At 38.2% G+C, this 18,311-nt stretch overlaps 1 protein-coding gene, 1 long non-coding RNA gene and 1 pseudogene across 4 annotated transcripts; all 3 read left to right on the top strand.

Annotated features, from left to right (window-relative positions):
* Positions 1-6,189: 6,189 nt before the first annotated feature.
* On the top strand, positions 6,190-14,462 carry LOC113300240. Of its 3 annotated transcripts, none has more exons than XR_003335632.1 (3): positions 6,190-6,338; positions 8,963-9,033; positions 11,432-14,462. It is a non-coding gene; the product is annotated as an uncharacterized LOC113300240 (long non-coding RNA). The 3 variants fall into 3 exon arrangements; XR_003335634.1 differs by having other exon boundaries at positions 8,963-9,301; positions 13,626-14,462; XR_003335633.1 differs by having other exon boundaries at positions 8,881-9,033.
* On the top strand, positions 6,732-6,926 carry LOC113300915 (annotated as a pseudogene).
* Positions 14,463-15,328: 866 nt separating the features above from the next.
* Positions 15,329-18,311, top strand: LOC113296457. The gene is made up of 10 exons (XM_026544765.1): positions 15,329-15,632; positions 15,796-15,920; positions 16,022-16,094; positions 16,736-16,829; positions 16,992-17,040; positions 17,153-17,209; positions 17,299-17,336; positions 17,430-17,502; positions 17,630-17,716; positions 17,805-18,311. The coding sequence occupies exons 1-10, from the start codon at positions 15,329-15,331 to the stop codon at positions 17,838-17,840; spliced, it is 936 nt and encodes a 311-aa protein (XP_026400550.1). The 3' UTR covers positions 17,841-18,311.

The following is an 18,311-nucleotide window of genomic DNA, read 5'->3' as shown; positions in this document are numbered from 1 at the left end:
GTACACGTTTGGGTACGGTTAACAAACCTAGAAGCGTGCATTTCATTTGTGTATAACAAGCTAAGTTTTCGATCTAACGGTTGAGAAATATTATCTTGAATCTAAATCAGGTTTTCATCTGACGGTGGATATTGATTGCTTTGTTTCCAAGGTAAAACCCTGATTTGAAAGACTATATAAGGGGACATCTAGCAACTCTGCAAAACTAATCCCCACACTTTACGTGTGATACTAGTTTGCGTGCTAGTGTCGGTTCTCCTATAACCTTTGGTTTTCCTCTTTTAAAACCAGGTTAAACGACTTGAAGACTTCGTTGGGAATGTGAAGCCAGACCGATACTACTTTTATCGTAGTTGTGTGATTTGATCTTGCATCTTCTATCGTACGAGTACAATCATATTGATTGGCTTGAGATTGATATCTCCGATAGGCAAGATATAAAATGTAATCACAAACATCTTCATCTCATTGTTTGTGATTCCGCAACATCTTGTTTCGCTACCATACGATTAAGATTGCTGTGAGGTGATTGATTAGTCTACGCTGTTATTCGGGAATATAAGACCGGATTATCAATTGGTTCCTGTTCACCTTGATTATTATCAAAAGACGGAACAAAAAACTTTAAAGTTTTTCTGTGGGACACAGATTGATCCTTTGAAAGACTTTTCTGTGTGAGGCAGATTTGTTTATTGTTAAAGCCTACGATTTTGGGTCGTAGCAACTCTTAGTTGTGGGTGAGATCAGCTAAGGGAATCAAGTGCGTAGTATCCTGCTGGGATCAGAGGCGTGGGGAGTATAATTGTACCTTGGATCAGTGGGAGACTGATTGGGGTTCAACTATAGTCCAGTCTGAAGTTAGCTTGGAGTAGGCTAGTGTCTGTGGCGGCTTAATACAATGTGTATTCAATCTGGACTAAGTCCCGGGGTTTTTCTGCATTTGTGGTTTCCTCGTTAACAAAATTTCTGGTGTTTGTGTTATTTCAGTTTCCGCATTATATTGATTTATCTTTATAATTTTAATAATACAGGTTTTTCGTTTAGATCATCAATTAGTATAATCCAACCTTTGGTTGTTGATTAACATTGATTGATCCTTGGATATTGGTCTTTGGTATCGTCCAAGTTATTCCTTGTGTTTGATTAAAGACTCGCTGATTTTTATTAGCTTGAGTAAATCAAAACAAAAGAGAGATATTAACTTCTTGAGATACTTTTACCTAGATTGAGTCTGACTGTCTATTTGATTCTCTATAAAGTGTTTCGGAGTTAGTCCATACAGATTGCTAAGCAAAATATTGGGTAGTGTTGTTAGACCCCCGCTTTTTCAATAGGCATGACCGTTAAATGAATTGAATTTTCAAATTTTCTTGGTTTACTCTGTCCCTAAGTTTAAAGAGTGGGATTGATGAAATGTGATAAGATTCTAGCCAGGGTTCTTACTGGAAGGGGCAGACAGACCAGAAACTAAGGGTAAACCTTGATTAAACTTTCCATATCCAAACAAATACCCAAACTGAGTATTTATCTGTTTACACTTTTACTCCACGAAAAACTATTTACATGACTATGATAATAAATAAAAACGAATAACCAAACAAATGAGCCAAGCAGATGGAATAATTAATGTCGCGGAAACTCTAATAAGCCATCCTTGGTCACGTTTGCAGCCGAGTCCTATCATTCCTGTCCTCAAGGTTCAAGCTGCGACCAATATGTCATCATTTGCAAATTACATCTACTTGATCAGCCAACACCAAAGTCCAAAGTTGTCATTAGGAATAAAGCCCTTTCCAATTTAGGACATCAAACAATCTTCGAGCTGTGGACTGTTGCTTGTATGCTAGTTGCAGACTGCTGCATGTATGTCGAAGAGTTTTTGTGGATTTTGCATCCAAATAAGAATTTATAGCTGGAGTTGCACGCCTTTTGGGCAGTTCATCCAAGATACAAGCTTCGGCAGACGTGATATCGAGCTCCTTCCCAGGAATATTAAGCCACATATCTCTACCACTTGTAGCTACCGACTGATGTTTTACATAAAAATTCGGTTTTGTCCCATTAATTCGGGCTAACTCAATTTTACGGGGTCCGATTACCTTCCGCGTGCCTCTATTTATTTCAACCATATCATTTGACAGTAACCACTTGTAAATCCCATTTAATTTAACTATTTCTTGAATCTTATTTTCCAGAATCTTTTTACTGCTATAGTTAGGTTTCTCGCTCAGTTCCTATCCATAATTCCGTGCATCCTCAAATTTGTATGCAAAAGATGTTCCATACAACAATCTACTATTAGCAACACAATCTTGGATATCACATTTCCGTCAACTCCACCAATGGTTTCCGAGCCGACAGGGTGAAAAGGAAGCTCACGAATTGTAATCTCAGTACCATAACGAGCTGAAGTTTTATAAGCACAAACAACCCACTTACCATTATAAACACTTAGAAAAGACCCTGGTGCAAAAATATTTAAAACCCATCCCTGCTCAAGAACACCCACCAGCAGTACACAATGGAATTGTGCATCATAAGTTGCAGATGATTTACACCTCAAGCAAACCACAAACTGGAATGCTACAATGGTGAGAAGAATTGCTACTAACCTTGCAAGTATACAATCGATACAACTATATCCCCATATGTAAATGGAACAAGGAAGAAAATACCAAGCGAAATCAATTTTGTATGAACCTATCGATGGGTTATAACAAGAAGTATCATACAGAGCATAGTTAAGTGTGTGCAAATTAATCAAATTGGAATGAAAAATTCTCTTCCGAATTTTCTCAACAAGTAAAAGAGAGAGCCGGAAGAACTCATTTTTCGTAAGATAGAAGTGATTTCTCACATTTATAGGAACTGAAAGAAGTATTAGAAGATACTCAAACTCCTTCAAGTGTATTGGCAGCACCTTCCCATGCCCATTTCCCACCGCACCCACCTTTCGACAATTCGCCAAGCAGGACTCACATGGCATTATATAAACCAATTTGGATTTGCAAGAGAATATTATCATCATAACCAGTCCAACTCCATAATATATTAACTGTCCTACTGGCTTTGCAATCTCAACTCCTATAATTAACAAGAGTAATACAAATTCAGTTTTCTCAAACATTTCAACAAACACTTCCGGGGCATTACCAAATTCAATTTCCCTGTCACTTGAAGTATCAATTTAAACAAGAGAGCCAACTATAATATCTTATCAAATAAATTGCAAGCATTACGCTTCTCACCGTTTTTGACAAACACAAACACATTTGAAGACTCAAATAACACTTCTAAACAGTACCCAGGCTTTCCACTGAGTCCATTCATCCAAATTGACCTTATAAGAACAATCACACAAGAATTATTTGTATCAACATAGAATTCATAAGCACTAGCAAAATAAGAAAACCCCTTAATAATCTCAAATCCTTTTCCACGATCGAATAACATCCGTGTATAAACATGAGGAAGAGAAAAATATTTCTTACAAATTAATTTGACGTTTCTATTTGTCGCCTTCAAGTACTTAAAATTCACCACCTCAATAGTTAACTGAATCTGCTTGTTGTAGCTTAGTACCATATTACTAGAAGAAATTTCAATTGGAAGACCCTGAATTACCCAATTCAGTGATGGGTTTTCCTTCATGTTGGTTTAGGCTTATTAAATCGTTTTCATCAAAGAAGAACGAAGGAATCATCTCGGAATCAAGAGATTTATCCTGGTTTTCTTCCGATGAAATTGAGAAAACTCGGCTGAATTCTGCTACCAATTCTTCGTTGACAATTCCCTCTTCAATCTTCGTTGCTTTTATAAACTCTTCTTTGTAATCGTTTTGACAACCCATTTGACTCAATTTTGTGAATGAACCAGCTGGTTCATCATAATGATTTCTTCCAAATCTTTTAAGCAAAGAAGTTGAAAACCCTACCCAAGTTTGTATTGAATCAATCAATTTTATCCATTTATACCACTTTAAATCCTTACATCAAGATGAAAAATTGCAGTTTTAACTTGTTGTAGTGGTGGTGTTTCATAAAATTCGAAATACAATTCAGCTTTATAGATCCAACCTTCAGGATCAGTTCCATCGAAGAATGCAATAATTAATTTCTCAACTTCGTCAGTTTGTTTTCTATCATTGGATCTTGTATTCACATATGAAGATGTAAAATTTAACTCCTTATAAATCGATTTCTAAATTCAACCATAGATGATACCTTATTAGTAAGACCTAGTAAATGTGTGACGGACTGGAAAATTATACCTGCCCCGCTTGGTGCGCAGGCCATAACTTCCCCGATGCGCCATTATTACGCTACTTACTGGGCCTTAACGCTAGGCAAATGCACATTCATTTTCCCTTGCAAGTATGTTCATGGAGCAGGATGCAACTAACTTAGCTTCCACACTGTTCCAACTTACCCTTTTTCCGCAAAGGGTAATAATCCTTTCCTCAACGTAGGAAATTCATCAATGAGTTTCCTGTCTAGATGAGTAATCGTCATACTGCCGAGTCTTGTCCATGCATAAGGCATGCCTTGGGCCTATTTACTTAACTAAGGCATTGCTGAGAGCATGCACTTGTCTTACTCGTGCCAAGGGTGCATCAATCAGGCTCATGCCGTACTTTCCTTATGCTTATGCAAGATCCGCTAACTTGCATATCTATGTATCTTACTTTCGAGGCCATGCCCAATGCGCCATTGGTCATGCCTAAGTCAAACTCCTTGATAGGAAGTATGAGTTTCCAAGGAATGAAATGCAACTAGCCTCATTAAGTTTGACCACAATAATCTCCTGCATCGATCTACCGAGCCAGATGATATGAGAGGCCTACTAAACCGACAATGTTTCAACTCATTGCGGCTTCGCACGTACCTTCCCTACTCTAAAGGGATCAAGCACATACCGTAGTTCATCCACGAATGGACAAGCAACTTAATTCAACTCGTTTGTAAGGTCGTGGCCAAACAATCATTCATCAACTCCCAAGGGCGTGATGGCTGCACATGACTACCCTTGGCCAAATGGGAAGTACGACCGTGATGGTCGTACATTCAGTTCAAGCTCACATGCCAGTTCCAATGTTATTCCATGATGGATGAACATTTCCTGAGCCAAGCCCAGTGAAAGTCCATGATGGGATTTCCGGCTTTGACCCATAGGTCACTCCAATGTCCAGCCGTGATGGCTGTACATTACCAAGGCCATCCTGCTCTTGGCCAAGGCCAATGACTTGCGTAATGCGTAATGAGGCTCTACTTTTCTCAAGGACATCTACCTAACTGGCCTAAGGCATCATTTGATGCGAGATTGGCCTTGACCAATATAATTTACAACTTACACTCTCTTGGTGCTATATTGGCCTTGACCAATGTGCCCACGCAATATGACATTTTGGCAGCGTATTGGCCTAGACCAATGCTCATTTTTTCCACGCAACAGAAGCTTTGGATGAAGCTTCATCTCAGGCCATGGCGCATCTCTGAGCATGCGCCATGCTAAAAACACATAGTGTTACATGACTAATTAATGCCGCGGTAACTCTAATAAGCCAGTTTTGGTCACGTTTGTGCAACCGAGTCATATTAAAATGATACAAGTCCGTACTTTCTAAATTATATAGCCGACTTGTTCATGTGCTAGCGAATTTTATTGGTCTTCTTTGGTAGGAGTTTACTTCCTCCGACCAATGATTGTGATCAAAGCACAAACGCTTGAATGAATCAATGCTGCTAATGGGGTACCAGATTTCACAGGAAGGTACCAAAATACATATAGGACAAAATAAAATCCGGTAGAATCTGATACCCCTATTAGCAATGTTGGAATGAATGGCAGTTTTTGATTGTCCGAGCATTAGTGTTGGACTTTCAGTACTCGTGGTACCAAGGTGTTGGAATCCGATACCCCTATTACCTCTGTCTTTTATGCATTTGGTACCCTCCTGTGGAATCCGGTATCCTATTAGCAATGTTGGAATGAACGGCAGTTTTTGATTGTCCGAGCATTAGTGTTCGACTTTGAGTACTCGTGTCGTGGTACCAAGGTGTTACACGGCAGTTTTTGGTTCACGGAAGAAAAGTAAGGGGCAAAATGGTAAACTACACGAACCCTAATTTTTCATAGATTGTGACGATATAACCTTCGCTAGTCCCTCTTCACTCGGTAGTTCTACGGCTTATCTCTTCCTTCAAAATTTCATTTCAACGATCTAACCTTCTGTTTCCTTCATTCTTCTTGCCATGTAATGTTGGCCTGATATTTTAATTATGAGTCAATTCCATTTCGCAGCATACAGTTTCAGTAGTTCTACATCTCCAGCTTCCATTGTAAGATCTTGTTTTTCAAATTGATTTTTTTTTTTTGGTTTAATGATTCTGATTCTCGGCAGTGATTAGAAAGAGAGAGGGCTCTAGTGGGGCACCATAAAATTTAATCTCTTTGATTTATTGATTAAGAGATGAAGATAATATGAATTTAGGTGCCATCTTTTGAATCGTAGTAGTAAACCTTGGTACCCCCGTTAGCAATTATGTATGTAAATCTATGGTTCAAAAGTATCTGGTATCTTTTGAAATATTTATTCTTCTATTTTATGATTGATTTCGGATTGATTAAATTTTCCCACAGTGATTGAGTCAAAATTACACTTGATATGAGCCTATTGATTTGATATCGCTATAACTAATGAGTTTGCACTAAATTTTGTTATTAGAATAATATTGCATATATTGGGTTTATTGAGTGTGAAAGCTATGTATAATTCCTTCACAGTTGTGTATACCAATGATGCAGAAATTGAAAACTAGTTGAGATTAGTTTCAGCTGGTAGCGGCCAGACAACCGTAGGGATGTGGTATCCACAGATAACGGGTTTAATTCAGTCCCGATTTGTCTACTAACTCCATCTCACATTTTTTTTTTTGAATGCATTGCAGTACTGTTTTAGTTTTTCTATTATGAAATGCAAACTTTACCTTAGGTTGTATCTGGTATGATCAAACTCTGGGACCCATCTACTTGTAAAACATCTATTAAATGTTAACTTAGTCTTTTTTGTATGTTAACTTAAATGTTATCCACATTTGTATGTCATCTATAAAGCAAATAGGTCAACCTGGTACCAATTTTGTGTCGGAAGATGACTACATGGATTTTGCTTTTCCAAGCTATTTAGCTCATGATGCCTTGATTTCATGTTTGTAAGCTCGGGTAGCCACATTCCTTTCTACTGACTGCTTATTTATTTATTTTTTATTTTTTTAATCTTTTTCATCTATTCACTGTTTTTGCACTGATAAATCTTTTGTAGCTTTTAGTAATGTTTACTCCTTAACTATGGTAGTTTAGTTCTAAGACTTCCAACATTGTAACAGTAATGTCTACTCCTTAACTACGGTACTTTAGTTCTAAGATTTCCAACGTTTTAACATTTGGATCTTCCCTGTTACAAGAAGACTAAATGAGAATGCTTTGTGAAGCGTCTTTGTTCTTGAATAATCATCATTCATGTTGTGGTCTTGGTGGAGCTCAACCTTTGTTTCTCACGTGCATCCTATATATCCTTTATGTTGGTGCCTTCTTACTTTAATGATTGGGTTAGCATTGATTATTATTTCTCTCTGTTAGACTGTTAGTATGCTATGCGTGCTTACTTTTTGAATTATGGTGTAATGCTGTCGGATATTTTAGGAGAGCGGAAAATTGACTGATATAAGCTTGTTATGGATCTGAGTCAACTGACTAATATAAACCCGCTTTGAAGGATTATTTTTGTTATAGAATGAGTTTAAAGATAGTTCTAATAAAAGATGCAATCTTAAAAAAAACCAAAATATTTTTATGTGAATATACATTTCAAAACTAATAGAGCTACAATCTTACTGATCAGGCATTTTCTAAAACTAATGATTTCACATTGGAACAGTACCTGGTCGTTAAGTTGGTTCGTCTATATTGTCTGGATGGATGTTTGTAATTTGAGATTTTAAAAAATCAAATACTTCAAAATGGGAGTAGTGCTAGACTCACCGGTTTGTCCCTCGTGAACCAAGGGGTGGAGTTAGGTCCCAAAGACCCCCCCTATTAATCCTTGGTGGTGAGTCCCATCCTAGTATTAACAGGGGCGGGTTTTTGGGTACGTTGGTCTCATCTGAGTCGCACTCTAGTACTAGTATGGGGCGTGTTTGTAGGCTGGTGGATCCCATTCCTGGTAATGATTGGGTGCCATCTTTTGAATCATAGTATTAAACTCCTCCAAGTAATTTTGGTACCCCCTTTAGCAATCATGTACATAAATCTGTGGTTCAGAAGTGTTAGGTATCTTTTGAATATCTATTCTTCTCTTTTATGATGGCTTTCAGATTGATTTTATTTTCCCTCAGTGATGGAGTCGAAATTACACTTGATTTGAGCCTATTTATATTACTGCTATGATGTGCTATCCCTATACAGGCTCTACTAAATCTTGTGTTACTATGATAAATATTGCATTTGTTGGGTTTATCGAATGTAAAGGCTATGTACGATTCCTTTGTAGTTGTGTATACAGTGATGCAGAAATTGGAAACCAGTTGGTAATTAGTAGCGGACAGAAAATTTTGGGGAGATTGGTGGGCCCTAACTGAGCAGTTATAGGACCCAGCATTCCATCGGGAGTCTTTTGTTGTTTGTTAGAATTTCTTGTATCAAAATATCTGAACGGACCTCACCTTGAACTCCCCCAAACAATTAACAATACAAGTATAAATTAATTGTGAGTCGGTTTAGTTTGGCTTTTTCAATGTCGTTAACTCATGTTAAGAAAGATAACCTTTTAAGTTTTTTTTTTTTTTTGAATGGGAACTCATGGTGCTGGGATTATAACCCCAGAGAACTACACCCCATTTAGTTACAATTATACCTGGACTCAAATGAATTCAAAATGGGAGCCTAACTTCTACGCCTATGTCAGAGAATGGAGAAGAAATAATTGAGGCTAAGGCAGAGAATCAAGAAATGTGAAGGAGATGAAGGTACTCTAAGGTAACCCATATTAACCCCCTTTTTTTCCCCCCTCATTATTCGTATTGTTCAAACTGCTTTTCTAGTCAATCCAATTATTGCTGTCATTTATCCATTTATACTCGTGCTAATTTACAATGTTGCTTCTCATATTTCTCTCAACTCTGAAGTTCATGTATGACTATATGGTTGTCTGATTAATCAGTTCTCTTGGGATCCACAGTTTGACATGTATGTAAGGGTTAACTTTACACCGGTGATTGAGTTTGGCATGATTGACTTCTCTCGGGTAGGCACATTCCCTCCTACTGACTGCCTACCATTTTTTGTATCTTTTTCATCAATTAGAATAGTCTCCGACCGTTTGTGCACTGATACGTTGTCTGCGGCTGTTAGTAATGCCTACTGCAAAACTGGTTCTCAGAGCATTATTACATTTTGATCTTGTCCCCTGTCATCAATAAACCGTCATCAATAAAGCATATATGTTCTCTTGGTATCAACTTTGTGTCGGACGATGATTGTATGAGAATGCTTTCCCAAGCGTCTTCGCTGGACGATGATTGTATGAGAATGCTTTCCCAAGCGTCTTCGCTATTGAATAATCATCTTTTATCTCGTGGTTTTGGTGTAGCTCTGACTTTTTGTCTCATGTATACTAAATATCCATTATATTGGTGCTTTTTTTGTTTAGTAATTAGACTAGAGATTGTTTTTTGTCAACTTTGTGTCGGGCTATGACTGAATGAGAATGCTTTGCCAAGCGTCTTCGTTATTGAAGAGTCGGTTCCGAGCAAAATTTTCGACAGACACAATCTTGTGGGTGAAGTACACCCCACTGCTGCTCTCCTTCGGGGGCTTATTGGGCTATGTCTGCTGGGATTTTCCTCGGGACCAATTCTTTGTATACGTTGAATTGTTGTTACTATCCTTACATTTTGGAATGTTTTGTTACAAAATGAGTTTATTTATTTTCACCTTTTCCATTGTTTATGTTGAAGATAAAAAAGTTGAGTCGTGCTATGACACGCTCATACTCATAACAACTTAAAAAACGGAAGCACCTAGGCGCTGTAAGATTCTTGGCATGATTATTCTTCTGAGGGATGCAAATGATTTATCTGACTGTTAAAAGTCGAAAAGTCAGAAGTTAACTGGGTGACATAATTTTAAAATGATTTCTATAAGCAAAAAAGTTAATAGCACGAGAAGTCATAAGTGCTTCAAAAAGTTAACTTTTTGGCTTCTAGAAGTCGTTTTGAAACTCGATACCCATACTAACTTCTTGCTTTTTGACTTCTAAAAGTCGAAAAGGAACTTCCACATCCAAAACTTTTTTTTATAGCATAATATTTTTGTTTCTGGCTTCTCCTTCTGCTCAAACAGATTTTTGACAGTTTTTTAATTAATTTGCCCCTGCTTTTAATCAGTATTAGAACTCAGTCCAAAATAAGAACATGTGATAATAATCTCATGGCAGTGAAAGAATGAATCTGATGCCAATGCTTCCCTTTGGTTAAAGAGATGCCCGTGCTTCACTTTGGTCAGAGGGTCAAAGACTTGATCAAGTGTTTTCATGCAACAGATTAGGATATCATCCTTTTTTCTCTCTCTCGTTATTCGTGTTGTTCAAACTGCTTTTCTAGTCAATCTAATTATTGTTGTTATTACTGTTGCTTCTCATATTTCTCTCAGCTCTGTAGTTCATGTACGAGTATATATGGTGTCTGATTAATTAGTTCTCTTGGAATCCACAGTTTGGCATTATCCATGGTGTTAGAAGCTTGATTTTGAAAACATGCTTGTAGGTATGCTTTTACTTTCTTCAACTCAGATAACCTGTTTTTCCCCTTCGTGATAAATTGGTAGTCGCCAGACAAACGTAGGGATATGGTATCCACAGATAACAGATTTAATTCAGTCCCGATTATTCTACCAACTTCATCTCATATTTTTTTTAATGCATTTTATTACTATAGGTCTTTTTTGTATGTGTTGTTTTAATTTTTCCATTACAAAATGCTTGCTGTAGTGCTTTATCATGGGCCATGTCCTGAGATTTGTCCAGTGGCAAAACCCTGGGACTCTTTTAACCTGTAAGCCTGCCCCTGCTAGTCTACAGAATGGGGTCCCAGGGACTGTCACGCGGGGCAAACCGTGGGACTGCACTTGGTAAGGCTAGCAGCACTGTTTACATTATACGTATTGGGGTCCCAGGGATTGTGTCGCTTGGGCACTACACTATAATGGTATTTTGATGGATGTGTGAGCTTTGGCTTATTATTATTGCGTGCTAATCTTGGGGGTGAGGGGCCATTCCCGTGGGGAATGTGAGATAACCGGCAAGACTCAACCCACGGTGGGTCTAGCGTGCTTTTTTGGATTTTTAATTCTGCCAATCCTGCTTGACTGACCGTAGGTTGGATCCCATCGTTTCTAAATGCGACAAGGCAAATAGTTGTGTCGGAAGATGACTACGTGGATTATGTTTTACCAAGTTCTTTAGCTCATGATGCCTTGATTCCATATTTGTAAGCTTGGGTAGCCATTTTCCAAGTTATTTAGCTAATGATTCCTTGATATCATATCATATTTGCAAGCTCGGGTAGGCACAGTCCCTCTTACTGGACTGCATACCATCTGTTGAATCTTTTTCATCAATTAGTGTAGTCTGTGACCGTTTATGCACTGATACGCTATCTGCAGCTGTTATTAATGCATACTGCAAAACTGATTCTCAGACTTCCAGCATTATTACATTTTGATCTTGTCCACTCATCAATAAAGCATACTCTTGGTATCAACTTTTTGTGTCGGAAGGTGACTGAATGAGAATCAGGCGTCTTCGCTATTGAATAATCATCTTTCATGTCGTGGTCTTGGTGTAGCTCTAACTTTTTGTCTCATGTACACTCAATATCCATAATACTGGTGCTTTTTTTTTTGTCTGTTTAGAATTGATTATTATTTCCCTCTATCCAAGCAAAGAGAGGTTGTTTTTTGTCCAATAATTTTAGGTATATTGAAGAGTAGGTTCCGAGCATAATTTTCGACAGACGCAATCTTGTGGGTAAAGTACACCCACTGCTAGTCTCCGCGGGGGCTCACTGGGCTATGTCTGTCGGGATTTTTCTCGGGACCAATTCTTTGTATACGTTGAATTGTTGTTACCATCCTTGCATTTTGGATTTTGGAATGTTTTGTTACAAAACGAGTTGAATATAGTTCTAAGATGGTTTATGTTCGCCTTTTCCATTGTATCAATATTTATGTTGTAGAAAAAAAAGTTGAATAGCTATGACATGCTAATCCTCATAACAACTTAAAAGTGCACCTAGGCACCATAAGATTCTTGGCATGATTTTTCTTCGAGGGAAGCACATGATTTATAGCCTGTTTGAATAGTATTTGACAAGTTGCTTTTCAACTGTTAGAAGTCGAAAAATCAGAAGTTAATTTGGCGACATAATTTTAAAATGATTTCTAGAAGCAAAAAAGTTATTAGCATTAGAAGTCAGAAGTGCATCAAAAGTTAACTTTTTTGCTTCTAGAAGTCGTTTTAAAACTCGATACCCAAATTAACTTCTTGCTTTTTGACTTCTAGAAATCGAAAAGTAACTTCCACACTCAAAACCTTTTTTTTGTGGCATAAAATTTTTGTTTCTGACTTCTGCTTGTGCTGAAACAAAATTTTGACAGTTTTTTAATTAATTTTGCTTGCCCTTGATTTTAATGAGTATTAGACCTCAGTTCAAAACAAGAACAAACCTTTTTTTGTAGCATAAAATTTTTGTTTCTGACTTCTGCTTCTGCTGAAACAAAATTTTGACAGTTTTTTAATTAATTTTGCTTGAATGAATATGGTGCCAATGCTTCACTTTATCAGGTGTTTTCATACAACAGATTAGGATATCTGAAGTAAAGTGAAGGCTGTATCATCCTTTGCAGTTGTGCATGGCGCATGCCAATGGTGCAGCAATTGAAAACCAACAGAGATTAGTTTTATCAATTGGTATTGGCCAGACAACTGTAAGGGTGAGGTGGCCACGAATAACGGGTTTCATTCAGTTCAGATCGAACAACAAAAAAACAACACCAAAACAACCCCTCTCACATTGGAGTGGGATCTACCCAAAAAGGGATCCCCTGCTAAGCTTTTGAGGGCAGGTCCCACATTAATGTGAGAGGATTGTTTTTAAGTTGTTTTTTTTTGTTGTTCGTCTAGAATCACTCTTTCTACTAACTCCATCTCATACTTCCGATTGCATTTCATTACTGTTGGTCTTTTTTTTATGATGTTTGATGGATAAAGAGAGATTTGGGTTTCTAAAGTAATTTGCAAAACAAAAAAGGTTAACAGACCGTCTCAAAGACGAGGTAGCTACGGGTCATGGTGTCTTGCGGGAGTGGCTTCTCTGGGTATGCCAAGCACTCTTTAGTCCAGAAAATTAAAATTCCCTTTTTGTTGAATGCCCGAAGAACCGCTGCAGATTCTTTCCCAACCCTGTACAAGTAGGCATTGCGTGAAGTGCAAGTAGGCATTGCGTTTGATCGTGTATTTTTCTTGCAATTAGTAGGGGAAAACATATCTTTGAATGACATGTAATGCGCAGATCCAATCATGCACAGGAGTTGCAAAAAGATGCTGGAGATGGATGTCAACTTTGTTGATTCAGATGCTATGGGGTTAACATTTGTCAGGGAAATTGAAGAGTTCGGATCCAGGAAAACCATGGCGCTGTGCTTTGGATGGAACAACATTGTTGTCAATAGTAAGAACAAAAGTATGTACATCTTATTCAGCATTGCTTCGTCAAATCAATCTGAGGTTAGGTTGCCTATTTTGCAAACGGTCTTGCTGATATGCTTTGTAAGCCAAGGCTGGTGAAAAGCTTTTTCCAAGCTATAGACCTGAAAGGTCTTGATTGTGCTTTACTTGGAGGTGATAATCCTATTCTTTTAATAGATTGGAAAGAGCATGCCGAGTAGGAAGGCTACACAGAAACCTTGACGAATAGATTTGCTGGTTCTGGAAGGTTGTAGAGGCTGTCTATGGAGCAGCAAGAGGGAGCTTCTTTTATTTTGGACCTCATTGAAATGCCTACAAGTAAATGGTTTTTCTGGCTTGCCTTGTCTTTTGACCATATACGAGACACCTGGTTCTGATGAGCGCCTTTGTCACTTCCACATTACCATCGCACAACATCATCTCTCTTTTAAGTATCTGCCAACAACATGTAGGCTGTATTTCTGGGCTTGAGGAACTCATTTCTGGATCAACAGGACAACTCGCTGTACCCACGACCCAACCTATAATATGTCCAGCATTTGTAGTTCTGAAAATTGAATATTCAATCTGAATGCTTGAAATAGTATTTCATTTTGTATTGAAAAATGCAGCTAGCATTTTGCATTCATGGTTCATTCGAATTGACAACTGTTCAGGTAAATTTTGTCACCTTAGAAATATTAAAAAAATGATGAAAAAGAGACGTGTGCGGGTCCGTCAAGAACTATGGAATAGTGTGTTGAGCCAAATAAAAAGTGCTATGCATGAAAAATGAACACCGGCAGTCCCGAGAGCAATGGTCAGTCGGTCTGTTGCTATTTCCATGGCTTCGCAAGATGCTGCTGTTAGTAGACATGGAGAGGAAGAATCCTAATACGGGCTCAACCAAATGCGGCAGTGGATGAGCTACAGGGCGGAACCAGCTTAGAGCATGGTCGTGCAGTTGCAAACCCAGCCCAATAAAGAACTGCATCTTCTCCGAAGATCTATAACATAATGTTATTCTAGTGCCGCTGCTTGTCTCAGAAGATTGTGCAGCAGAGAGAGATGGGTACTCCAAACTCCGGCGACTGCTATCCGTTCCAAAGGCCTAGGGTTTCAGTCAGCGCATTACAACCGAGAACTGATCAAGATATTCGAGCGGTGTCCGACAGATATCCAGCTCCTAAAGCTAAAACACCAGAAGAACTTGAGACATCCTTCGTACAAATATTCAAAGATTACACCAAAGCAGCTCGTAAAAAGGAGGATAGTGCACCTGAAATCGCTGATTGTGAACAGAAGCTTATCAAAGTAATCAGACAGTTCAGAAAGGTCAAAACAGTTTATCACAAATTCTTTCCTCAGTTAGTAAATCTTAAGGAGGTTTTTCCGTCGATGATTGAATTATTAAAAGATGATAAATGCGGTAAGCGTTTAGCTAGTTGTACTCTTTCAACATTCGAAGAACTTTAGCTAACTCATGAGGATTATGCAGTTCCTGGTCAAAAAACACAAGTTGCCTTGATGGTGCAATCTCTAGTTAACATGGGAGCCTTAGAAGTATTTGCTTCTACTATTGGCAAGTTTTCTGACAATGATGATTTACGAGCAGTACAAAATATTGCACAGATGATTTTTGAAGGAGGAGGAGCTGTAGCAACAATTGCCGGCTGTAACAGCAAACTGATTAATTGGGTATTGGAAGCAATCACATGTACCAAATGGGATGCAAAAGTGTGTGCTGTGGGGTTTTTAAATACTCTTTTGATGTCTAGTATGAAAAATAGATTCCAGTTAGGCCAAATGGGCATTGTGCCTGTTGTTGTAAATGCTCTTTCATCTCTTACAAGTCCTGACGAAGAAAAAACAGAAGAAGAGAAAGAACAAGAAGAAGAAGAAGACCTGCCTTGGACTTTGTTTTTTTATTTTTTCTATTAGAACATCTGGAGAACAAAGTGCATTTTGTCAATGCTGGAGGAGTCAAGGTAATGATCAAAATCATCCAGGATGAGGAATTGATTATTTTTGTGGGTCTGCCATTGCGGCACTTGATATAGTGAAAGGTTGTGCTTCTGACAAGTTTGTGAATGATGCTTTGGAATTGGACATTGCAATATTCCCTCCTTCCATGGATATGGTAAGATTATTTTGCCATGCAACTTCGGATGTGCACGTTTTTAGTCTATATATAAGAAATATATCTAGAATTCGGAAGATTTACTTTGGTTACTTTCTCAGATTCATGGGAGCACTATGCATTTTAAAGCAGAAATTGAAGAACGTCTTATATCTCTAATTGAATCATTAACTGGTAAGGCAAGCAAATTTTATAGCTAATCTGACTTTATTGATGTTTTTTTGTCTGTTGGTTAGTATTTGAGTGCCTAGATTTCCGAGATATAGTTGCGTTCCTTTCTGGATACCTTGTTGCACATTTAAACAGCTGCATTTTATCTACTCAATTCAGTCCACAATCTGTATGATATTTCCGTGGTGGGGGACTATTTGCTCATTTTTCATGAAATCGTGTGATAGTTGGTGTCTTCATGTCTAAGATTTGGCAGTCAGTTATTGTCTGGTGATGAGCTAGGTCTCGTATTCATGCTATTGCTTTTGTCTGTGTGAAGAACCATTGGTTTTCTATATCTTCCTGCTCTATGTTGTAAAAGGCGAGCGCCTTTAGCGCCTAGCCGCAAAAGGCGCACTAAGCGCAGGCCTAGCGCCTAGAAGAAAAGGCGCTTAAGGCGCCAAATTAAGCTTACATATGTTTTTTTCTAAATCTTGGGCGCTCGCCTGGGGCGCCTTAGGCGCCAAAGGCGCTAGGCTTGGCGCCTCGCCTTGCCTAGCGCCTTTTATCTTCACTGACGCCTTAGGAATCCTGCTTTCATCTTCACTGACGCCTGCTTCGAAATGACATTTAAAATTCACTGAGGGATATCTTATCTTGTTCAGGTGGCATTGCCGAGACGGAAAAACATATATTGTCAAAAAGGTTTGAGGAGAATGATGGTGAACGAATCACTTGGCTTATGGAGCACTTCATACGGTACACCCTACCCATTTGTTTGTCTAATTCACGATTTTCTATTATCAAAGCTAGAAGTTGTATTTTGAATTTATGCTTCTTAAAATTATTAAAAGCACCGGTTCCAGAGATGTCTGACATTTCCTCCCTGAGATTCCTTAGCGGTTTCTGATCGTCGTGCAGATATTCCAAAAAAGTTGATGCAGCGGCAAATCATCTCAAAAAGAAACAGGTTGCTCAAATTTTCATGTCGCTTTTTTTCACATGATAAGTTTATCTGTTTTGATGTCAAATATATTATTATACTGTTGTTGTTTGTCTCTTCTGCTTTTAATATTTTACAGCTGAACTCGTCTGAGCTCTACAAGGAAAAATTGCAATATGGATTCCCCACGCTTCAGGTCAGCATTGCTCTTGCAGTCTTGCTCTTATGCATCTTATATCTCTTTCCTTTTGACTCTAATGTTTTCCCATTATGGATCTGCTGCAGTCCATTGCTGTTATTCTTGGTTATCTTTGGTCGTCCGAGTGAGTGTTCCCATCTACTTCTCTTGTTTTGACCTTTATCTGTATAAAAGCCACACTGCATGTCATTAACTCAAGGTTATACTGGACTTGTAGGATAAGTGCTAAGATTGAAAGTGAATTGTCCCATCACCAGATAGAGAAGAAAGTTGTGTGGGATATTCTCTCGGTGTGTATTCAGAAAAGTCCTGCTCTCATTTGTGTCAAGTATTTGTGTAATGTGATTGATAACGGTTAACTTAGGAGTCCTGTAAGAAACTTCCTGAAGGGTACTTTTTTATCTTTCATTCATGAAGGAATATCGTGACAACATTGGCAGCGCGGGCGGATCAGTAGAAAGTACAAAGACAGTGATCGAGGAATACATTGCTTCTCTTGAGGTTGTAAGTGTTTCATCTGAAGCTAAAACCTTTGGTAGGAGTTGAGACGAAACATACTTATTGGAATTTTTTTATCATGAATGCATGGCAGGAAAATCGTGACCAGAGGATGAAATCATGTACTTGAAAATCCTGACTAGGGGGTGGAGCTGGATGCAAACAGCAAGGGGCGACGAATTGGAGTGCAGTCCAGCAGCATTTTATGGCTTTGAATTTGTTTAATTAGAGTACGTTTTTATGGCTTAGTGACCATTATTTCGAAGCATGTTTGGAGACAAATATTGAGGCATTGATTTGGAACACAAATTTCGTGACAACATTTCTTGCTTGGATTAGTAGCTGGTAAGATTAAAATACAAGCAAAGGAATGTAGAGAAAGAGAAAAAGACGGTGTGACAGACAACTTCATTTTTTTAGGGTGATTTGATTTCACGATTTCTAGTGCTTGAGAGTCTGGAATGGATGGCCTAGTAATATATTTTGGGCTAGAGAATAGTGAGTTGGATGGGAACGATTCAAGAAAGAGTAAAAGAGTTATGTTATCATGCACACCTGATGCAGGGTTATGGGATTAACATAAACTGAACATATGATAACT

The sequence above is a fragment of the Papaver somniferum genome, chromosome 7 (assembly GCF_003573695.1).
Source record: "Papaver somniferum cultivar HN1 chromosome 7, ASM357369v1, whole genome shotgun sequence".
In the NCBI taxonomy this organism is placed as follows: domain Eukaryota; kingdom Viridiplantae; phylum Streptophyta; class Magnoliopsida; order Ranunculales; family Papaveraceae; genus Papaver; species Papaver somniferum.
The sequence above is the reverse complement of the archived record's forward strand: the minus strand, read 5'-3'. Positions and strand labels throughout refer to the sequence as shown.